At 34.4% G+C, this 21770-nt stretch overlaps 1 protein-coding gene across 5 annotated transcripts in view; it reads right to left on the bottom strand.

The window, feature by feature from the left end:
• LRP1B (LDL receptor related protein 1B) overlaps positions 1-21770 on the bottom strand; it is a 1893223-nt gene that overhangs the window by 140673 nt on the left and 1730780 nt on the right. For all 5 annotated transcript variants that reach the window (XM_037849262.1, XM_037849261.1, XM_037849260.1 and 2 more), the window contains 7 exons: positions 17441-17570; positions 15687-15793; positions 15214-15346; positions 10180-10302; positions 4483-4608; positions 3601-3738; positions 1961-2095 (listed from right to left, as the gene is read on the bottom strand). In XM_037849262.1, coding sequence (XP_037705190.1) covers positions 1961-2095; positions 3601-3738; positions 4483-4608; positions 10180-10302; positions 15214-15346; positions 15687-15793; positions 17441-17570 — 892 coding nt within the window. The remainder of the gene's footprint in view (positions 1-1960; positions 2096-3600; positions 3739-4482; positions 4609-10179; positions 10303-15213; positions 15347-15686; positions 15794-17440; positions 17571-21770) is intronic.

Here is a 21770-nt window from a genome sequence, read left to right on the forward strand (position 1 = left end):
GTTAAAAGCACTTAGTGATCAGGAAGTTTTACAACAGACATTTCCGACTTTCTGTCATCTGTAACTCTGAAGAGGTAGTTATTTGTTAGCATGGTTTCCCATTAGGTATGGGATCAAAATAAAGAAAGATGTGCATGATTTAATAATATCTTTGCTCCCCACATGCCCACGTAATGGCCAGAATCGCTGTTTTCTCCTCATCTTTATAATGGAAGCTTTTGAAGAGGATGGCGGAATCCCACACATGCCCAGTCAGTGCTCAGAACACTGTCCAACAATCAGCAACTCTTAATCCCTTTCTACTTCTTCCTGTCATTCTGTTTGATTGTTTTTCCATTTAGATATTTCAATTGAATATGGAATTCGATGTTATGGCTTTAACATCGAATAGCAATCTCTTACGTTTTCTTTGAGGTACATGAGTGGAAGGCACACATTTAAAATCCAGGTGATGTTTTTCCTCTCATCCACAAGTTAAAATTGCTTTTTTTTACTACCAAATTTTTATTTATTAAATAAACTTGAGTTTAATAGTTACCTATTTGTGTGACAAGAGTTCATAAAAATAGTGGATTCATAGCAATTTAAAATAAAGTGGATTTTGCAGGTTAGATTTGCCATGGAATATAACTAAAAGTAAAAATTAAGAATGACATTTCTAAATTTGGTAAATATATACAAGAAACAGACACCATTCATAAATATATTGGAAAATCAAAGCTGTTAAAATTATCTTGACAGATTGTGTGTGTGTGTGTGTGTTAGTCTATACACAATTGATAGCAAGTGTCTAAGAAAGAAGACATACTGGTCTTGAGAAATAATTTGTTTTATTTCATTAAAATAGAGAAAACTCAGACCTTCAGCTTTCGGTGTTCCATGTTAATGGAGAAATTAAACGTTTGAATAATTCCAGCAAGCACATAATTCAAAATTTATTTAAATATGATATGTCAAAAAGTTTCTCCCCCTCTTGAGAAAGTATAATTAATTAATTGCAATACATCCATTTTGATTGACACAATGTAAAACCATCTTTCTTGACCTAAGAATATCATAAAATTACATTTGTATTTATGTATGTATGCAGAAATAAGCTAGCAAGTGAAAGGAACCTAGGACTTAAATTTACCCTAGATAAGCCAGACTCAGACAATTTAGGTTTGGCTCTAATTATAATAATAAGGTAAACACAAAAAAAAATCAGTTATAGTGGAGAAACTTGCAGAAAGCGCAGTTGGATCTATATTTCCTGGCTTAAAGATCTATATTTCATCGTTATTTCATTTTCATAGTTATTTCAGTTATTTCATCATTTCATTTCATAGTTATATATGAGATATAATATTTCATAGTTATTTCATAGTCTATATTTCATTATTAAAGATATGATTGATTTAAATCATATTTACACATAACTTACAATGAGATTCTGGCTGTCCTGTCCAATTTTTAAATAAGCTCAAGTAAGTTGTCAGAGATTTTTCAGATCCTGTCTTTGAATTTTAAAAGACACATCTTGATAATCTAACACACAGACGTGGCATTCAGACAAAATCCATAATTCTCTAAATATGAATTACCTATTGCAGTGTTGCCAAATGCCACAACTCAGGAGAAATGGGTCATCATAACCATATTCTTCCATGAAGTGAGTCTAATTCTCCAGCAATTTCTTTATTTGCATTTCAAAACAGGAGTATAACAATACAATTGAAATTCCTACAGGACTGAGTTTACTGCAGAAAAGGCTTTGTATCCTCAGTCATGGTTTGCTTATCAGTACAAACAAACAGGATCTTGACCCCAGAGACTTTACTCTCAGAAGTAAAATGGTATCCCATAGATACACACCATTTAGATAAAAATCAATCCCCTGTCATTTCAAAATTTAGCAGCTTTTGGAGTCTTTTTATAACCCAAAGATTTAAGAGCAAGCTGTTGAGAAAATGCACTATACCTTCACACTCTCTGTTTTTCATGTTTCTCTGAAATCCAGGCTTACAGCGACAGAAAACAGATGTTTTTATTTGATTACAATATGCATCATCTCCACATGGATTCACATTATCTTCACAGGTATATTCAGTAGGAGCTAGGATTTAAAAATATGATCAAAACTAATATAACTAATTCGTGAAGTGGAAGCTTACATTTTTTATTAATTTGAAAATTATATTTTTTATTCCATTGATAACTTTTTGCACGTATAAGATTACAGTCTTTTTTCCATATAAGCACTCATTTCTTATAAAGGTATAGAAGCTGATAAAAAACCGAACTCATTTCCCTTTGATATAGTTTAGGTCAAGCTACCAACAGCTGATGCATACAGCGGTTATCAGGGTACACTACTCTCTAATGGGAAGTCATGAGTCAATGCTTCTAATGACAGGCTACCTTTCTAATGGTACAGTGTATGAATACTATATCCTTGTACAAGAATCAAATCATTTCTTAGAAGCTACCTAAAGATGTGGGTATTTACTGCTAACTTAAACTTAGTTTCCATGAACTCAATCAAGGGCATTGCCATGTTACTCTAGAAGGTAAGTTAAATCAGCAGTTCTTAATATATTTTTTTAAATTTGTTTTTTTTTTAGTTCTGGACATATAGATGAGGAGCAGTGTTTAAGTGTGTAACATGCTTCAAGGGTTATAAGCTGCAAAACTGATAGGATGGGTTATGGGTCATATGGGCTGTCCAGCAGAACAACTGCAATTTCATTCCTTTTTCTCTCAGTCAGGACAACATTTTGGAAGGAAAATGAATGAGGGTCATTATTATAGAGACAGCTTTGAATTTATTCTAAATTACTAGAGGAAATCAAATTATTGAGAAAAAAGAGAACAGTAACTATTAGAATTTTAACCATTATTAATCCCAAATGACTCGAGTACTTTACAACTAATTAAAATACACCAGTGGAATGATACAATGGTTGAGATATATGTGGCCATAATTTGGAGGGCATTGATTCAATACTAAGAGGTAACTTAGATGCAAATATGAGAGAAAAAGACCCCAAAGTAGGAAGTATTTTCTGATTTTTATAAACAATCTGAATTTAGGGATCATAAATTCAATTATTTTTCTTTAATATGGGGAATCAAATATTAAGCATTACTTAACATGAAATTAACAACCAGGATCTCACAACTCTAACTGGATAAACTAAGATGTCTTTTAAAGAATAACTCAGAAATGGATTAAAATTTTAAAACATTAAAAAATTATCAAGACCGTCATCTTTCAACCAAATATCATTGTAAAATTCAAAAGGACTAAATTTATATTTATAAAATAAAATATTAAGGGATATAGGTTTCTTTGCTGACATCAAAGTCTGTATTTGGATATGGGTTTTCAACTTCAACCCTTATGAGGGTACTTACTGCAAAATCAACCTTTCCCACCTTGTACCTTCCGAAGTTAAGTCATGTTCTAAAGCCGCATGGCAAAGGGCTAAAAAATGCATATTACTTAAGCCAGCTTTGAATAGCAACATTTTCTTATAGTAGAAAAGAGATTTTAGTCATGTATATGCAGAAATTGGACTTGTGTGTTGCTGTACTTTGTTTAACAGAAAACAAACTCACTTATTCTGCAGCCTTGTTCATCAGAACCATCTCCACAGTCATCAAGTCGATCACACTGGAGGTCCATGGGGATACACTTTTTATTATTACAGGCAAACTCATCCTTTTTACAAGGTCTTCCTTTATATGTTAACTTACCTATAGAGCCATTAAAATGATCAATGCTTTAAAAAATAAAAACAAATTTATTGAGTTTTCACACCAAAATGTTTTACTAAATGCTGTGAATAACAGGGATCCATAATCCTATATTACAAGTCTTTGGGGCCAAATGTATATTGGATTCAGAAATTGTAGGAATATAGAAAAGTAACAATATATTTATGTTATAGTAAATTATACCCTATTTTCATAGCAATATGGTATTCACTATATGTAAGATTGTTTTTTTTTTTAATGATATAAATTGCCTCATGTCAGTTCAGGTCAGGTTTTGTCACCAAATGTGTTTGTCATTTATTTAAGTAAAGTCATTGGTTTTAAGAGCTTTTCAAATTTCAGAAATGTGAAAAGGGATTTATACACATAAAAACAGTACATGTAATCTCCCTCCTCTCAAGGTGCTAAAAGTTTAACAGGGAACATTTAAAAATCACTTAGTTGTTTTCTGTATTCAAATACTATTTTCTCACATAAGTGCTTATAATTAAGTGAAATTAGGAGACCAATAGGGACTCGGGACAAAGCCATACAATCCCACTATACAAATGAAACATTAGTCTATTATTTTCATACCTTGTCAGAAGATCAAGTGTCTGAAAGAGAAAAAAAAAACTAAAACACGTCACATGGAAAATTAAAAAAAAAATTTTTGAAGTCTCAAATCCTTTCATTATCTTGCTACTATCACAGCATCAATTATTACCCATCAAACAGATTTACCATCACAGTGGTCTTCATCTGAGCTGTCCCCACAGTCATCAATCCCATTGCACTTTTGCTCAGGCTGCAGGCAGATTCTGTTATTTCTACATCTGTGAGGTCTTGTAAGTGGGCAGATAAATTTGGCTGAAAGAAAGAAAAGGAAAATAAAATCAAAGTGCCTTCTTCGGATACACTGACTTACGAATATCATCCTTTTTTCTTCCTTGTTTTCCCTTTATTTTCAAATCCATAATCTAACTTTAAATCTTTTGTTGTGAAAAGTATCTACATGTGGATACTAGAAAAATATGTGGTAGTACAAGCTTGTAATCCTAGTTATTTATATTAACTACAGAAGAGGTGTACACAGCTGAGAGTCTTGAATGAAGTAAGGAAAAGAGTCAAACTTCATGGTCTCATTTCAAGATGCCTTATCTCAGCTGACTTCACTCAATGTGCCAAATTAATTTATGCCTATGATTTACACAACATGGCAGGACACTTAGCTATCTTAAAGAGCAATTTTACACAGCATAGAGCTGGAGTATGCATATGTTACAGGTCCCAAACTGAAGACAGTCCATCTAGTACAAAAAATATATCCCAACAATACTACAGCTATATGCCTTCATCTGTTTCTGAAAATAAATGTGTAGATATGTATTTGAGTGCACACAAGGCAATCTTACTTATTCATTGTTTATATGTATGCAAGTGTGTGAGTGTGTGTGTGTATGTGCATGAGACTTAAGCAGACAACAACGAAAGACAAGGTATTTATGCATTGCACTTCCATCACGATCTAATCTGAAGACTTCCATCTCTAAAGCAGGAAGCATCTCTAATTACTCCTCATCCTTACATGTGAACTTCCACACAGCTCTGTCCGTGGTTACTGTACCTGTTCTCACTTTTGAATTTTCTGCTTAATATTCTCATTCACTCTCATCAATTCCCTTGCCAATATACCGTGACGACTCAATTCTCTATCTAGTTCCAGCATCTACCAATTGATTATGGAACACCCCCTCAGGAATTTCAGATTCAACATGTTCAGAGTTCAGTTCTTAAACAGCCTCCCCTGATCCCCTTCCTCCCTAACACGAGCATCTTTTGTTCTATAGTTCAGTGGCAGGCACATCACAGCCAGAACTTTGGAGAATATTCTAAATGCCTTCCTGTCATTGACCTTCAACTCTGATTTCTTCACCAAGTCCTGCTGATGTTGCCCTCAAGCCTGCCCCTTCCTCTCCACCCCACCAGTTACAATCATAATAGCACGCTCTCCATTATCTCTTCAAGAGGTAACTGTGGTAGAATCCCAAATGTCTCCAATGTCATGTCCCTCCATCAGAAGATCCTCTACAAAGCCACCAGAACAACTGCTCTAACATTCAACTGATAATTTATTCTGTAGTTGCCCATCAGTTTAAGTGCAAAATTTTTAAGTTTCTTTGGGTGGCATAATAGACCAATCATTATCTGATCCTTGGAACTACTACAGACTCATTCCTTGTCCCTCTTACACTCAAGCAATTCCACTTTCCTACATCTCAACTATCCAACATTCCTTCTTTCCTCCACCTTCTTGCTTTGATTGAAATCTGGTTCTTTCTCTGAGAAAACTCCATCCCTTTTAGGTTTTTTACAAATGTCTATTAATTTGTTCAGACCTCACATTATCTCATATTGGAAGACATGCTTAAATTCCTACTGTGGTTTCCAGAACTTTATGACCATATCTTTACATTTTTAAATCAAAGAAAAACCAAAACTATTATTTTGAGGTCCAGACATTTGATTACTTCTCATGGTTATTATCTCATCAATATTGTAAACATCACCCCCCTCCACAATTCACTAAAGAATGTGGCAACTCCCTCATAATTTTCTCTCTCCACTCATATTTATTCCTTTGTCCTAGATGACTTCAGCATCTACGTAAGGCAACTGACCAACTTCCTTGCCTCTTAGCTCCCTGAGGTTCTCATAATCAATGTCTTTTCCTCTAAATCACTCAGGCCACCTACTCTCCTAAAGGCTGTCAACAATGGTTGATTTAAACCAGCTTCCCTTCTTAATTCAGGCAGTGACAGTTCTGGTTACTTATAGTTAAGAACACAAACTGATACACATAGCTGCATCCTGGATTTGCTATTTCCTAAAATTATTTCATATCAAACTATTAATTTGAATACTCCAAATTCTGACTACAATCTCCTATCTTTCATAAATTTTAATTAAACCAGTCTCACTATGCTTTTTCTTCAGCTTTATATGAAACTGTAGCCTATGATTTGTCTACCTTCTCCTTATTCATCAACACCTTTTTTGTGTTTACTTTCCTCCCTATTGACATTGGATTCTGTGTTTTATCTTTTAAAACACATTACACATTTAATAATAGGGATCCTATTATATATTAGATACTGTTCTAAGCACTTTTTAGAAATTCACTCTCTCCCCAATAACCTGGATTCTTTGGCTCTTTTCTTGTTTTCATTATCATTTTTTTAAAAAGCACCAAACCTAGATGAATTGAAGTACTTGCTATCACGATATCTGCATCCAGGCAACCAGGAATGTTGCAGATTATCATACCACAAGGCCAACTGATACCACCAAATATGAATGTATAGAAATGCCAGATATACGCTCAACCTTACTTGGAAATCACATATAGATGTATATCTCTTACCCTTGAAATAATGATTCAAATCTGCATTCTTTTTAAATCTCTGTATAACACCAACCTACCGTATTCTATATATGATCATGTTTCCTACCACTAAAAAATATGTAAAGAAAGAAATGGGAAATTCTTTAAAATCTTACTAAGTAATTGAACATCTACTTGCATTTACACCTAGTCTCCTCCTATAATTTTATTTTTTTTAAAGTAATAACAGAGAAGAGGTATCTACTCCTTTCTAAAAATAATTTCTCTACCTGATCTGCCTGTCATTTCCCCCTAATGCCTCAGGAACCAGCCATTTTCTTTTAATTTTAATTTTTTGCTTATCTTTTTGTAGCCACTCATTCTGAGTTTCTTCATCTCTTCTGTAAGTTCTGTTTTTTTTTTTTTTTACATATTGGTGTTCCTCAGTATTCTACCCCATTTCCCTTTTTGTCTTACAATTAATCCCCTCCCTGCATAACATTACCCAATTCATGGTATCTATTACCACAGTTTATACTGACTCTCAAATTTTTTTCTCTAGACCACATCTTTCCTTTAATTCCTAGAACCAATCATCCAATACCTACTTAAAACTCTAATTGAATGTCTCCTCAAGTGTATCCAAACCCAGTCTTCTAATATTTACTTGCCAAACTGTTCTTCTTCCTATGTTCCCCATCCATTCAAATGTGCAAGCCAAAAAACAACAACAAAAAAGACCCCTATAAATTATACTTGACACTGCCTCTCCATCACTCCCCATATCCAATTCACTATTTAGTCCAATCTATTTTGCCATTAAATCTACCTTCAAATCTGTCTATTTGTTGCCCTCATCATCTTAATCCAAGCTACCAGCCTAGCTTGCCTAGAGTATTACAAGTCCTTCTTAAGTGGTGTCACCCCCTTCTATAGAAAAGTTACAAACTATAAACATGACCATGTGCAACCTCTGCTTAAAACCCTTTAGTATTTTCCAAATTCCCAACCAAGGCTCACAAGGTCCCAGGTACTTCTGTGATCTCTTGGATTTCATCCTAAACCACATTCTACCTTGCTCTCTACTTTCCAGGCAGATGGATCTTTCAGATCCTCCAGAAAACCATGTTTTTCCCTGCCTGAAGGCCTTGATATGTACTGATTATTTTGTCTACAACATTGTGCCCCTCCACTTCCATTTCATCTACTTTGCACCTATGTATCTCTCAGAAACCACCTCAAATGTTATTTCTCATATCCTAAGATTGAATAAAATCCTTCTGCTCTATACTTTTACAATTTTCTATATTTTTCTTCCCACTATTTACCATAGTTTGTAATTATGAACTTTGGCAATCATCAATGTCCATCTCTCACTAAGTGTAAGCTCTGCGAGGTCAGAGTCCATGTCTGTTTCTCTCACCCACCAAAACTGATCACAGTGTCTAGCTTAACATTATTTATTGAATGAATGAACAATATTTTTCCCATGCTGTTCATTATGCCTATGGTGTTGTTTTGGTCTACATCCTTCAAAAGTGTTGCTTTCTGCCCCTTCGGCCAGAATTCACCTCATCTCTCTCTGCCTTGTCTGCTTGAAATACCAGGTATGGAAATTATTGTTATTTGTCCAACCAGAGTAAGAGGTCCTCATCAAAAAGAACCACGTGCTGTTCACTGTTGATCCCAATTACTTGGCCAAGTATCCAGCATATTATAGCTCAACTCAGTGTTGACTTCAGGAGAATGAGAAAAAATTCAGAGAATCCAGCTGGATTTTATGTTTTCCAGCTGTATAGTTTAGGATGCCTGGAAGTGGTTCCTGGAATTTGACTGAACTTTTAGTCAAGTTAATTAGCTGCCAAACATTTTCATTCATTGTCACTCATTGGGTTTATAGTCAGTTGGAATAGAGAATGGGGGAAAAAAAACAAAATTTATTCAAATAATAGATTCTTGCTTGATTTTGGTAGATAAATTCACATAATTTTGAGGTATTATTTAGAAATAATACAATCTCTGGTGATTCTCTATAGTCCATTTTGTAAGATTATGTAGAACTGAAATTGAAACTTAGTTTAATGTCTCATTAGTTGTACCTACAGAGAAAACTCTCCAAGGGCTTGTCTTTTTCAAGTTTTAAATCCTTTCAAAAGTAAAGCTGCCACTCTGTCTTGATTTTATTTTTTCACTGTAACATCAGTACTCATTGTCAACTTTCATCAGAAATATTGCTTTAACTTGGTGCACCAAATAGTACAAAGAATTTAAGTACAAACACTCATGCTACATTTTCTTTAATTCATGTGATATGCTACTTAGCTATATTAAAAGTGGTAGTATCTTTCTTTAAATCAAAGGCAAAATTACCTTTCTGTTGAGATTAGATACAAAGTATCTATGAAAATAAATGAAATCATGTGTTTCGGTGATCTCAATATGTGATCAATATGTGGTGATCTCTGTTGATAGTCTATGAATATTCCTGACAAATACCAGTCAAGAGTAACCAGAAGTTGGGGTAACAGTACCTTTTGTCATGATTTTCCAGTATAAGCATTTAAACCACCCCTAATTTCCATTACCTGCTTAATACTTGTGATTTCTATACATATCCCTTCTCTGAATACTCTCAATAGTGAGTAACATGTGGAGCAACATGATTTTATTATTCTCATTTCCATGCACTTGTCTGTCAAGAGACATTTATTTTTTAGCATGAAATACCAATTTGGTGTGAAGCCAGAGTCCTCATATCACCTTATTCAAATCAAAGTTTTTAAATCTTCCTAAATCCTCCCAGACAGACCATAATCCCCTTTTGCATAGTCTTCATTTGTGCAAGTTCAGATTTAAGAGGGCTGTCTACAAATTCATAAACTTTGATCAGGGTAATCTGTTTATTACCTGCATAAAAGCTGTATCTGTAGTTATATTTTATCTGTCTAACCCCAGGATAGTGAAATTTGGGGTTCACCTGGCCACTTCATTGATTCACATCAGTGCATTAGATCAGGAGATGAGAGTACAATCTCGAACCACATGAAATGTCATACCACACATATCAGGGGCTTCGTCAGAGTTGTCTCCACAGTCGTCTTCTCCATCACACACCCAGAAATGTAGTTTGCAAAGGGAATTATTGCAAAGGAACTCATCAGCTCTACATATATTTCCACCTTCAATTTAAAACAAAGAGGGAGAAAGAGATTCAGCATAATTCATTCCAGCCAATATGACATCTACTTGTCTAATTCTCAGCATACAGTAGCTATGTTTTCTTGCTTCCTCATTTTTATTTTTTCTTGCTTAATGCTAGGAACAGGAATGTTCAAAATCTTTTTAAAAATGTATTCATGGTATGCCTTTACCTCAAAGCACTCTAATATTAACATTGTATAGACCATATTTTCTTAATACCGGTAAGATGGCAGAAGAAATAATTTTCTTGAATCTGTGTTGTTACCTTTCATTCCACATAATTTTTACATGACTGAGTGCAAAAGCATTTAAATTTTAAAGAGTATTTATTTTTATTATTAAAAAGTATGGTATCTGGGCAAGAAGAGACACTTTTCTTCAGAATTATTGGATAGTAAGCTGTATCTAGAATACTGATAATCTGGACTATTGAAATAGAGTAACCAAGAAAAAGGTTTTTTTTTGCAGTCAAATAGAAACAGCTTTATAATAGCAATATGAATTTGGCCATATAATGCATTTTTTTTGGTTACCCTTATAAAAATTGTGCTCTAGGGCACAATATTAATTATTATTATTAATTATTATGATTATTATTATGTAAAGGTTTACATTTTTCTCTCTTTTTGCAAACAAAAAAAGGCCCCAGGAATACAGGAATATTCTAACTAAAATTGATAAGTGCATGTACTATATGCAAAGGATCTGAAGGTATTAATAAATTTTGGTTATATGCCTAGAGATACAGCAATATATAGTGGAAAGTGCAATGATTGGGGAGTTAGGAATTATGAGCTCTTGTCTGGCTTTGGATCAATTAATCCCTATGTGCCTCAATGTCTTTACAGGATAAAAGAGAGATATGGTTAAAGGGATTTATATAGTGATTTACAAGGTCATATCTGCAGGTAGTACCTGAGGAACAACACAAAGAAACTTTATGGGAATTTAGAAATAATATAAATAAGGTTTCCCTCAGAGAATTACACTACCTATTTAAAACTCATAAATCAGATAAGAGATATGACTTCTGGGTTGGCTAGAGTTGAATGAATGAATGTATTAACATATTTAAACATGGATATGTTTATTAGAACATGGGGTTGGGGAGTGGTGATGGTGATCCTTGTAAGACTAGCAAATACTTAGGAAGAGTCATTGTTTATCGGATGCATGCATTTTAGAGGAAATAATGAATCTAGTCCTGTGAAGGTCAAATAACTCTGCTGGCTCTGAGTTTTGACTCGGATGACAAAATTTTAATAAGTCATTTCCAGCAGGAAAGATTTAACTTAGGATATTACAAAATCAGTTTGGATTTTAGAATGATAATATTAGCTGCAATATGAAAACTTGGACTTGAAGACACGGAGAATAAAACTAAGACAAACTGAAGGGGAATAGGTTGTGACAATACAGAAAAGAACTGATAGTAACTTGATTAAGAGCAGCTACCTTGAGAACTCTTTAGAAAATAGAATCCTCAGGGACTGATTGCTAATTAGATGAAGCTAGCAAAGGAGAATGAGGAATAAGTGTGATACTCATTTTTTGGTTTGGACAACTTGGTGGATGTCAATATTGTTCAATAAAAAAGAATACAGCAGGAGGAGCAGGCTTAGAAGAAATGAGGAGACATTTCATTTGAGATACTGCTAAGAGAACCTATTGGTGATGTGAAGCAGGCTGGGCGATCTGTGTATCTAAGCATAGGGGAGGGTTCTGATCTGTACATGTACATTTGGAAATTATCAAAATGCAGTTATTATTTAAAGTCTGGAAGAGAACACAGAGGAACACTTCTAGCCCCCAACCCTAGTCCTTAGTGGCACATCTGTCCAGATTTGAGAATGGAAGCAGGACTCAACAGAAGAGATGTTTAATCTGGAATTCAACTTCCTCAATGCCATGAAGTGCACTGGATAGATACAGACAAGTCCACAAAGGAGACTTAAAAGTATGCATAAGGGCTGGAGAAATACCTGAAAAGGTGGTCTCACACATGGAAGGGGAAAACATGTTCTTGAAAGAAGGTAGTAGTCAGTACATTCAAATGATGCTGAGAGGTTTGGTGAAGTGGTGGGAGGCGGCGTTAGTGACGTGACTGTGGTTGATTATTGAATGAGGGGAAGGAACAATAGTGGTGAAGTGTGGACATCTTTTTCCAGAGGTTTGGACATGAATGGGAGGAAGACAGGAGGTAATCGGGAGGGTAAAGAAGGCTGGCGACTCGTGTGGGGGTGGGGTGGGAGGAGCAGACATCTGAACACACTTAAATGCCTTTAGGAATAGTCTAGAAGACAAGAAAAGTTTGGAGATAAAGGATAGAGGAAAGGTAATTGATATATTTATTTTCTTGAGATTTGGGGAGAGGGAGTCAAGATCTAGAGAAAAATTTTTAAAACTAAGATGAGCCTTAGATAGGAGGTGAGGCAACTCTTGCACATTAAAGGAAGGAAACTTTAAAAGTGCAGACTTCTTCAAATGTAAAAGCAATAAAAAATGAATAAAGAGAGTGGCTGGATTAAAGCCCCCAATTTACTTATCATTTTCTTAATCAGCACAAGAGGTTATTAGAAAAATAGAAAACGATATGCTAAATAAAATAAAATATGTCTAAATTATACTGAGCTTTGGCAGGTTCAGAGAAAATGTGTCATCACAGAGAGTAAGCAGCTAGGGTGGGAACCTAATTTTGGTTGAGAGGAGCTTTCAAATATGAAGATATTTGTAATTTCTACAGTTTACACATTTTTGAATTGATGATTACAAAAGAAGATATTTGTAATTTCTACAGTTTACACATTTTTGAATTGATGATTACAAAAGAAGAATATCTCCCAATTTCTTCCATTAACATTTCCATAACATTTTGTAAGCTTGGCCAAACAAGCATCAAGTTTCCTTGAGACTCCATGTTTTACCTTTAAAAACGTGAATTTTGTTTTTAACTCCATAGTACTTTGGGCCTTAATGTTTTTAAAGTACACTAATAAAATTAATTCACTGGGAAAAATGTGTCATACTTATCCTGAAGCTCCCTTGCTTTCTAGCCCCAAACCCTTAGTCCCAGTGACTCATGGATCCAGATTTGAGATGAATGAAAGTGGATCTTTACACTGGCTTCCAATTTCCTCAACGCCTTGAAGTGTGCACTTATCTAATACCAAAACCACTTCCTGGGAGTAAATTAAATAATAAAAATTCTGAACCTGGTCATGCCTCAATGTATATCCATACAGGATCAAATGCATTAACCAGCAAGATTTATCATTGGAATTGAATTACCTAACAGCTAAGAAATCCAAGAAAAGTGTAGGGAGGTATGTGTAGGGAGAGGAGGGGGGCTTTGACACATTTGCAAATGATTGAATTAAAGGCTCTCACCACACTTCTTTTTTAGACATTAAACTTAAATACACAGTAGAATCATTTTAGATCTGAAAGGCACTGCAGATTTCAAATATTGTCATTTTTTTCTATAATGTTCAATGTTTTTAACATGAACTCCCTTATTAGAACAAAATTTTAAAAGAAATCCAGTATTTTAAATTAATAGTTACATCCTGACAAGATTGTCCCTCCTATACCCACTTTCTGGGAAGCATTTCACTATGCTTGGATATGATAATATGGAAAAAAAAATAAGCACAGAAATATTCATGGAGGCAGGGCAATAAACCAAGTTTCTTGATTCTCACTTTAATGATCTTTCTCTGCTGTTACATAGTTCAAATCCTATTGTCCCCTCTTTTGTTAATATTTGAAGATTCCCCCAAAGTATTTAATGCCTCCCCATTCTGTTCAAGATTAAATCCAAGCTCTATGATACGAATCCTCAATTATTTGAGGTTCTTGTACAGCTGAACTTTTCCTTACCTCTCTATGACTGTGTACACAATGACCACATATATTTCCTGTTTCTGTTTGCATACTTAATTTTTGACATCAAGAAACTCACTTTCCAAATTAGTAAAATAAAACAGAAGTAATTGATTAGAAGGCAGGATATGATAACCAAAGAGCAATCGAATGTTTGCTAGGCAAAATCCAAAAATAATGGGTTATAATTTGGTTGAAGACAATAGCAACTGGGATGAACTTTAGAGGATGGATAGAATTTTTATTGGCAAAGGTATTGAGATGGAGGAAATAAAATAAGAATAAGGAGAGATGATAGAAAGCAGGGAGTATGTTGCTCAAATACTGTTTTGCATTTTGGTTAGGATATAAAATATCTAAAGAGGAGTGGAATCATACAAAGCCATGAAGGTAAAATGGATTGATGCTTTTAATGCAGTTTTACAGCTAATTTACACCTAAAACAAATATCTCCCAATACGTTACAAAAACTAAAAGTTGTCTTTCGGACTGACCCAAAGCGGAGGGCATTTTCTCAACTATATAAGAGGAAGGAAGTTCAGGACACAACTGATAACCTATATATCATATAGCATACAAATGTGTGTAACATAGTAAACCATATGCTGTTTTAATTCTTTCAGAGCAAGACAAGCAAGGTGGATTACAAACTTACACAGAAAATACGGAAAACAGAGACAAGGAGATTGTAGTAATGGATGTAATGACTACATTCACCACATTCTTCACATATCCCTATCCCAGCCCCAGGGTCTAGCACTATGACATATTCATGGTACGCATTCAACACACATTTGTATTTTGGCTTCCTTTGTCAGGAGAAGATGGAGATTATACTTGTGCTGAGAATGATCTGTATTCTGCTTATTTCAACTGTTATATAATGAAACTATAAATATTAAAGAGAATAATTTGATGATTCTATCTTCTGCTTCTAGCACACTCTATATTCTACACATCACTTTAACTTCCATTCTCTCATGTACAGCCACACAAAAATACCTTACCTTTGTCACAGTTTTCTTCATCACTGCCATCCACACAGTCGTGAATTCCATCACACAGCCATCTAATTGGAATACAGTGGGCTTTATTTTTGCATCGAAACTGATCTTCCTTACATTCAGTGACACAGTCCATCTGTTCAAATACAAATGGACACTGCAGTTTTCGTTACTGATTATGATACAGTTAGAGGAAAACAAATATGCAGCTGACAATAGGGGAGATTTATTGCACTGTGAACTTTCTCATATTTTCACTTAAGGAAGATAACCTCTCCAAATGATGATGGGGTTTAATATACGCATGGCATGAGGACTCAGGTACTTGCTAAAATTATTGTGTTCAATGTACTTGTCCCAACATTATAGACAGTGCTAAGAATCAAGATTTTGTCTCTTTCTCTATTTTCATTACATATGCTTTCCCAAACCTAATTCGTGTAATTCAATATTTTTTAATGAATGATAAATTTTACCTCATCTGAACCATCAGCACAATCATATTCTCCATTACATTTCAAAGATGCCGAAATACATCTTCCACTGGCACATATATATTCCCTTGATGAGCAAGTAGGAGAAGCTAAATACAATTATAAATTTGAGATTTAGATACAGTGAAAGGAATGACTAGTTTTTGAGATAAATATATATGCACATACAATATGAATTCATAGGTGGTTATGAGACTGTCTACATTATTTAAACTATGTCTGATATCTGGTATTAAATATTTATTTGAAATGTGCTTTACCACATTACTGCACTGTATTAAATATATATCATTTATATAATTGACTTGAAATAAGGATTCAACTCACTAGATTAAAGAAAAAAGAAGGCGCAACTGCATGTCCTCTATCTCTTTGACTGTGAAGTGCAAAATGGATATTTCACAAATATAAAAATTATTTTAAAAGACCAAAGTCTCAAATTATTTTCAACAATGTAATAGGATTTAGTGGTTCTTTGGAACATTAGTTCGTATGTACATTGAAAAATGCTAAAACTGGAAATCTTGACACAGTCCCATGGACCCAGTAATCTGTATTTGGCTGGGCTGACATAAATGTAGTGCTTGCATATGTTTTAAAAAGTTTTATGTTTGGGGGTTTAAACATGGCTATATGAATAATGAACAATTGAAAGACTGGAGAATTTGGAGTATTCTTTTATCATATGGAATTTAAAAAAATAACAAGAGGATAAATAAGTTACTATGCAATCTAATTAATTACTTTAGGAAGGATGAGCTGCCTTTGTCTATGGATTTGGCATTGCTGGGCTTGCATTCAAACTTCTGAGGTTCTTGGCTTATATTAGACCACCAGGTAGTCAAATGTACTTACATAATGACTTTGTGGTCTGAATTGCTTAGTCCAGAGAAGCTAAAAAGTTTTTCATTGTGTTTTAATTCCTTTCAATTCCCAGTGACTTGCCTAAGGATCTGTATGAATAAAGAGTCTGAGAACATATTTGGATTCATTAAGAAAGCAAGTTGTGATCAGTTAGCAATGTGGGCCCTAGACAGGGAAGTGGGACATGGTAACGAGTGTGTCTTGTATCTGCCACTGTTGATCTAGTCTCTCTGCTTTCCTGGCCTATACACAAATTATCCCCCAGTAATTTTTTCTATAATTTTATTAAAATAACTGAGTATCAAATTAAGTGTTTTAATGAGCATATTTATATAGAGCCATTTAAGGAATAAAATATATAAATTGGGTGTCTTTTTTGCATACTGGTTTTGCTCACTAATTTTATTTTGATTTTGGCCCAAGATATAAACAGAAATAATACACATATACTTCTCTCATTTGGTCTTTCTTTGAAACATTCTGCTTCATAAGTTTAATTTCCATAACCGAAAACCTGACTTTTATCATATTTATAGTTTCGACATATCTCATTTTGCTGTCTTTAGAAAACAATTCCAAATGGTGTTGAAAAACATAGAAACCAGAAAGTTAAAGTTTGGGGAATAATGCTTGAATCCCTTACATAAGTAAAGCTCTTACCTGCCAAAATAATTTCAAAATACATGAAAGATTCACCAATTAATACATCTACATATATCTTGAATTATTTTTAAATGGTAAATATGTACATGCATTTGCCACTATTTTCTGTATATTGTCACTTAAATTTTAATTCTATCATATAATTGCTTAAATTTTAATTCTATCAAGTTAAAATATCAGCTAAATTAAATATCACCTCATCATTTTACCTGGCTCACAGTTTTTCTCATCGTCTCCATATTTACAGTCTTCATGGCCATCACATTTCCATTTTGCCGATATACACTGACCATTGGAACACTGAAACTGATCTTTGGAGCAACTTGTTTCACAATTTCTCTGTCAAAAACAACACAGGAGTAATTAAAATAAAATTTTTAGAAAACGTCTACAAGCGCAAAAGATGACTAGAAACCTAATATATATAGAATCCTTGCAATTAGAACCTGGATGTAGAGAAATCATGTCTGCTACATACAAGTGGTTCATATTTTAAGTCCATGCCCACATAACACAGTTTCCCACTTTCATTGTCTCTACTCTGACAATAAAGCATAGAAATGAAATAGGAACAGAAATCTCATGGCTTAGTCATTCCAATTAAATTGCTGCAAGTGGATCATGCTTCAATAGACAATTATAGAATGATGGAATTTTAATCATTATAGTTGAAAATGAAAATTTTAGGGAAATAGAAGGACTAAGAAATTCTAAGGAAGTGCTTCCAGTTCAAAAGAGGGAATGAAACTTGAAACAAACAAGGATCCTAAGACAAAGCTGATTTACATTGGCAAAATTCCCCAACTGTTCTTTTTAACCCCTTCTCCCCTTTTCTCTTCCTCTATACCTGTCCTTTTACATTTTAGCCACTGTTTACAATCCCCTTTCTCCTCTCTTATGGCATTTGTTCCTAAAGAACTGTGAGCTGAAGTGTCACTCTCGTCATTTCTGCTAGTCCACATATAGATTTTATTGAGGTCAAACAAGGAAGTAGATTTACTTTTAGTAATCTTTCAATTCTTCAGATGAGATAAATGAAAGGGATCCACTAGAAATTCACCTTCCCTGGTTTTAAACACTCTGGTTGAAATGGTATTGTTCCAGTTTGCTAATGCTGCTGGAATGCAAAACACCAGAAATGGATTGGCTTGTATAAAGGGGGTTTATTTGGTTACAAAGTTAGTCTTAAGGCCATAAAGTGTCCAAGGTAAGTCATCAACAATTGAGTACCTTCACTGGAGGATGGCCAATGGTGTCCGGAAAACCTCTGCTAGCTGGGAAGGCACATGGCTGGCGTCTGCTTCAGTTTTCTCATTTCAAAAAGGCTTTCTCCCAGGACTTCCTCTCTAGGCTGCAGTTCCTCAAAAATGTCACTCTTAGTTGCTCTTGGGGTGTTTGTCCTCTCTTAGCTTCTCCGAAGCACAAGTCTGCTTTCAACGGCGTCTTCAAACTGTCTCTCATCTGCAGTTACTCTCTCAGCTTCTGTGCATTCTTCAAAGGGTCCCTCTTGGCTGTAGCAAGCTCCTTCCTTCTGTCTGAGCTTATTTAGTGCTCTAGTGAACTAATTAAGGCCCATGCTGAGTGGGCAGGGCCACGCCTCCATGGAAATTATCCAATGAAAGATCTCGCCCACAGTTGAGTGATCACATCTCCACGGAAACATCCAATCAAAAGTCTCCAACCCAATCAACACCAATACCTTCCCTGCCCACACAAGACTTCATCAAAGATAAAGGCGTTTTGGGGGACATAATACATCCAAACCAGCACAGGTATGCTCCACTGAAGTTTCATGTTGGGATGGTGTTTTCTCTTGCTAACCAGTTTCTATTCTTGCCAAAATATACCTGTTTGCTCGTTCCACAAAAGGTGCAATGCTCTCACAGCTCGTAGAATTCCCACAGAGTGAAGCATATTGAGCTATTGTTCCATGCTCATTCCCAACTCAATCCCCATGTAAGGTGGGAGGGTTTCCTTTCTAAATTCTTATAATTTTCTCTTTGCTTGTGGAATTTTTAAGTTATAATGCCTGCAAGGCAACTGACTGTCTTCTAACTACCCCCCCCCTTACCTTCCTCCATCTTTTTCCTTTTCCTTGTTTTTCCCAGGTTTTGAGAGTTTATCATTTGCTGGGAGATTTCTTGGATGATAAGAATACAAAGAACACTACAATTTATTCCCTGCATTTAATAAATTCATAGACTACAAGAGAGGGCTGGCACCTAGCCCAACAATTGCAATGAAATATATTAACTGTCCAAATAGATGGATATGGTTTTAAAGTGGGGGCTTTTAGAGAAACTTCAGAGAGGAGGATATAGCAGTAATGGAACTACCTAAGAAAAGGCTTTTTATGAGGAATGATCAACTGAACTTTGGTGTGTATGAAGGGTAAGCTGTGTAATGGTGGATGATGGAAAAGGCTTTTTATGAGGAATGATCAACTGAACTTTGGTGTGTACGAAGGGTAAGCTGTGTAATGGTGGATGATGGAAAAGAGGTCGGGGAAATAGTCTATATGCTGATCATGAAGAGAAAGGATTTCATGGATTTTTTCACTATTGTACTCCCTATGATCTGTATAGTGACTGATATATTGTAAGCAGCCAATAACTGCTGAATGAAGTAGCAAATGTGGAAAAAGGAATATAAATTAAAACCCCATAATTAATCTCTTTTGAGTTATTGATTATGTCTACCTGTTCCTCAAGTGTCTAAAAAATCATGTGATCACACTGAATGAATATTTGTAGAATTAATGAACAGTTACTAAGCAGTCAGGTTCATTTAGGTAAAACAGCTCAATAGCCAATAGCCCTGGCATACCTATCGTGCTTTAACAATACATAAGTCTGTATTTCTTTTTATTTTTCCTATTATCAGAAGATTCCATTTGCAATAAATTTCAGTATAATTGACTTATATGTGTGTGTGTTTGATTACTATTTTGGACATTTCCAAACATACAGAAAAAGAGAGGTAATAATATGATAACATTAATGTGTACATCATACATTTTCAATAATTATCAACCCTTTGTTTTTTAGTTAGTCCATTCTCTCCCTTTCCCCCACTTATTTATATTTTGGAATATTTTTAAATAACAATGATAACATCATTATAAAATTAGAAAAATATCACAAGTTGACAATAATTTCTAATAGTTTTATGTATTTCCAATCCATATTCAAAATGTGCTCATATTTTTAACAATATAAAATAGTGTATGGTAAAATAAGGATTTACACATTGAATTTAGTTGCTATGGCTTCTAAGTTTCTTTTACAGTCTAACTACTTCTCATTCTTCTGGGAATTTTGATGCCATTTATTACTTAAAGAAACCAGGTCATTTTTTCTATAGAATGGCCCACATTCTGAATTTGGCTGAATGCATACTAAGAAAGTTGATACCTTAGCAGCCTCCAAAGTGACCCATGAGATATTCATATTTTTTAAAGTATTGTTATGAACACATAGGTTTTTATACATTTAATATGTGTTAGTCCATTGTAGTCACTTCTTCTTTTGATGCTCAAATTGTCCTTCATGGGTCAGTGGGAACCACTTCAAGGTTCTTCTTATTTCCTTTAGATATGATCCTAATAGTCTTGTTTCCTGCCTTGACAAGATGTTAGGGGCTCATCTTGTCCATTTTTTCTTTCAGACCTAGAATCAGACATATTTCTAAGGAGTCATGTTCCCTTTGCTTGGGAGATGGTATTTAGAGGCCACAAATGTAAATGCTGGAGATTCACATTACTGCTGGATGGCCATTGGTTTTAGAACTTTTTGGTGGGAGAGCCAGGAAATACATACTTTTGCAGAGAAAAAGATTAAGCAGATCTCATACTGATACTTTTGAATTTAATATTACAGGATTTTTATTTACTTCTTTGTTTTTATAATGGTATCTCCTTTCTTTTACTATCAAAATTTTGGTTTATAACTATCCTACTCTCAATATATGAGTTTCAAATTAGCAATACCAATATTATTATTAACAAGCCTATGAATGCAGTTGAAGATTTCTTTTTGTCCTTACAATATATTACACAGAATGCAGAATCAAAATATTCCATTTTAAGTCACTTTTAAATAATTCTTCCCTGTGTATGTTGCCAATATGATACACATTTAGGTTGAATGGTTTTTTGGTTTCTTTTTTAATGCTGTTTCCTAAATTAACTTACTCTCAGGCTGTATATTAACAAAAAAATTATACCATCCATTCAGATTTGTACAGACATCTTCACAATTCTCCCAATTTTTTGCTGCTAATATGGGTATAGCCTACATGTATACTTGCTTTCTTGCCATTTGCCTCTCTTCTCCTTTTTGTTGGTTTGTTTCCTTTTTTATTTTTTTTTTGTAACCACAGTCATGTTAAACCTTACAAAGAAAGCAGAAATAACCTGCCTATTCATTAGCTATTTCCTTATATGTAGACACAGTAAACGTCTGTAGATGTAAATCACCTTTAAGAGATACCAAGCAGTGTTAATTTGATTTCCTCAGGACACTGTTATGAAAACACCTG

This window comes from Choloepus didactylus, chromosome 9 (genome assembly GCF_015220235.1).
Source record: "Choloepus didactylus isolate mChoDid1 chromosome 9, mChoDid1.pri, whole genome shotgun sequence".
NCBI lineage: Eukaryota > Metazoa > Chordata > Mammalia > Pilosa > Megalonychidae > Choloepus > Choloepus didactylus.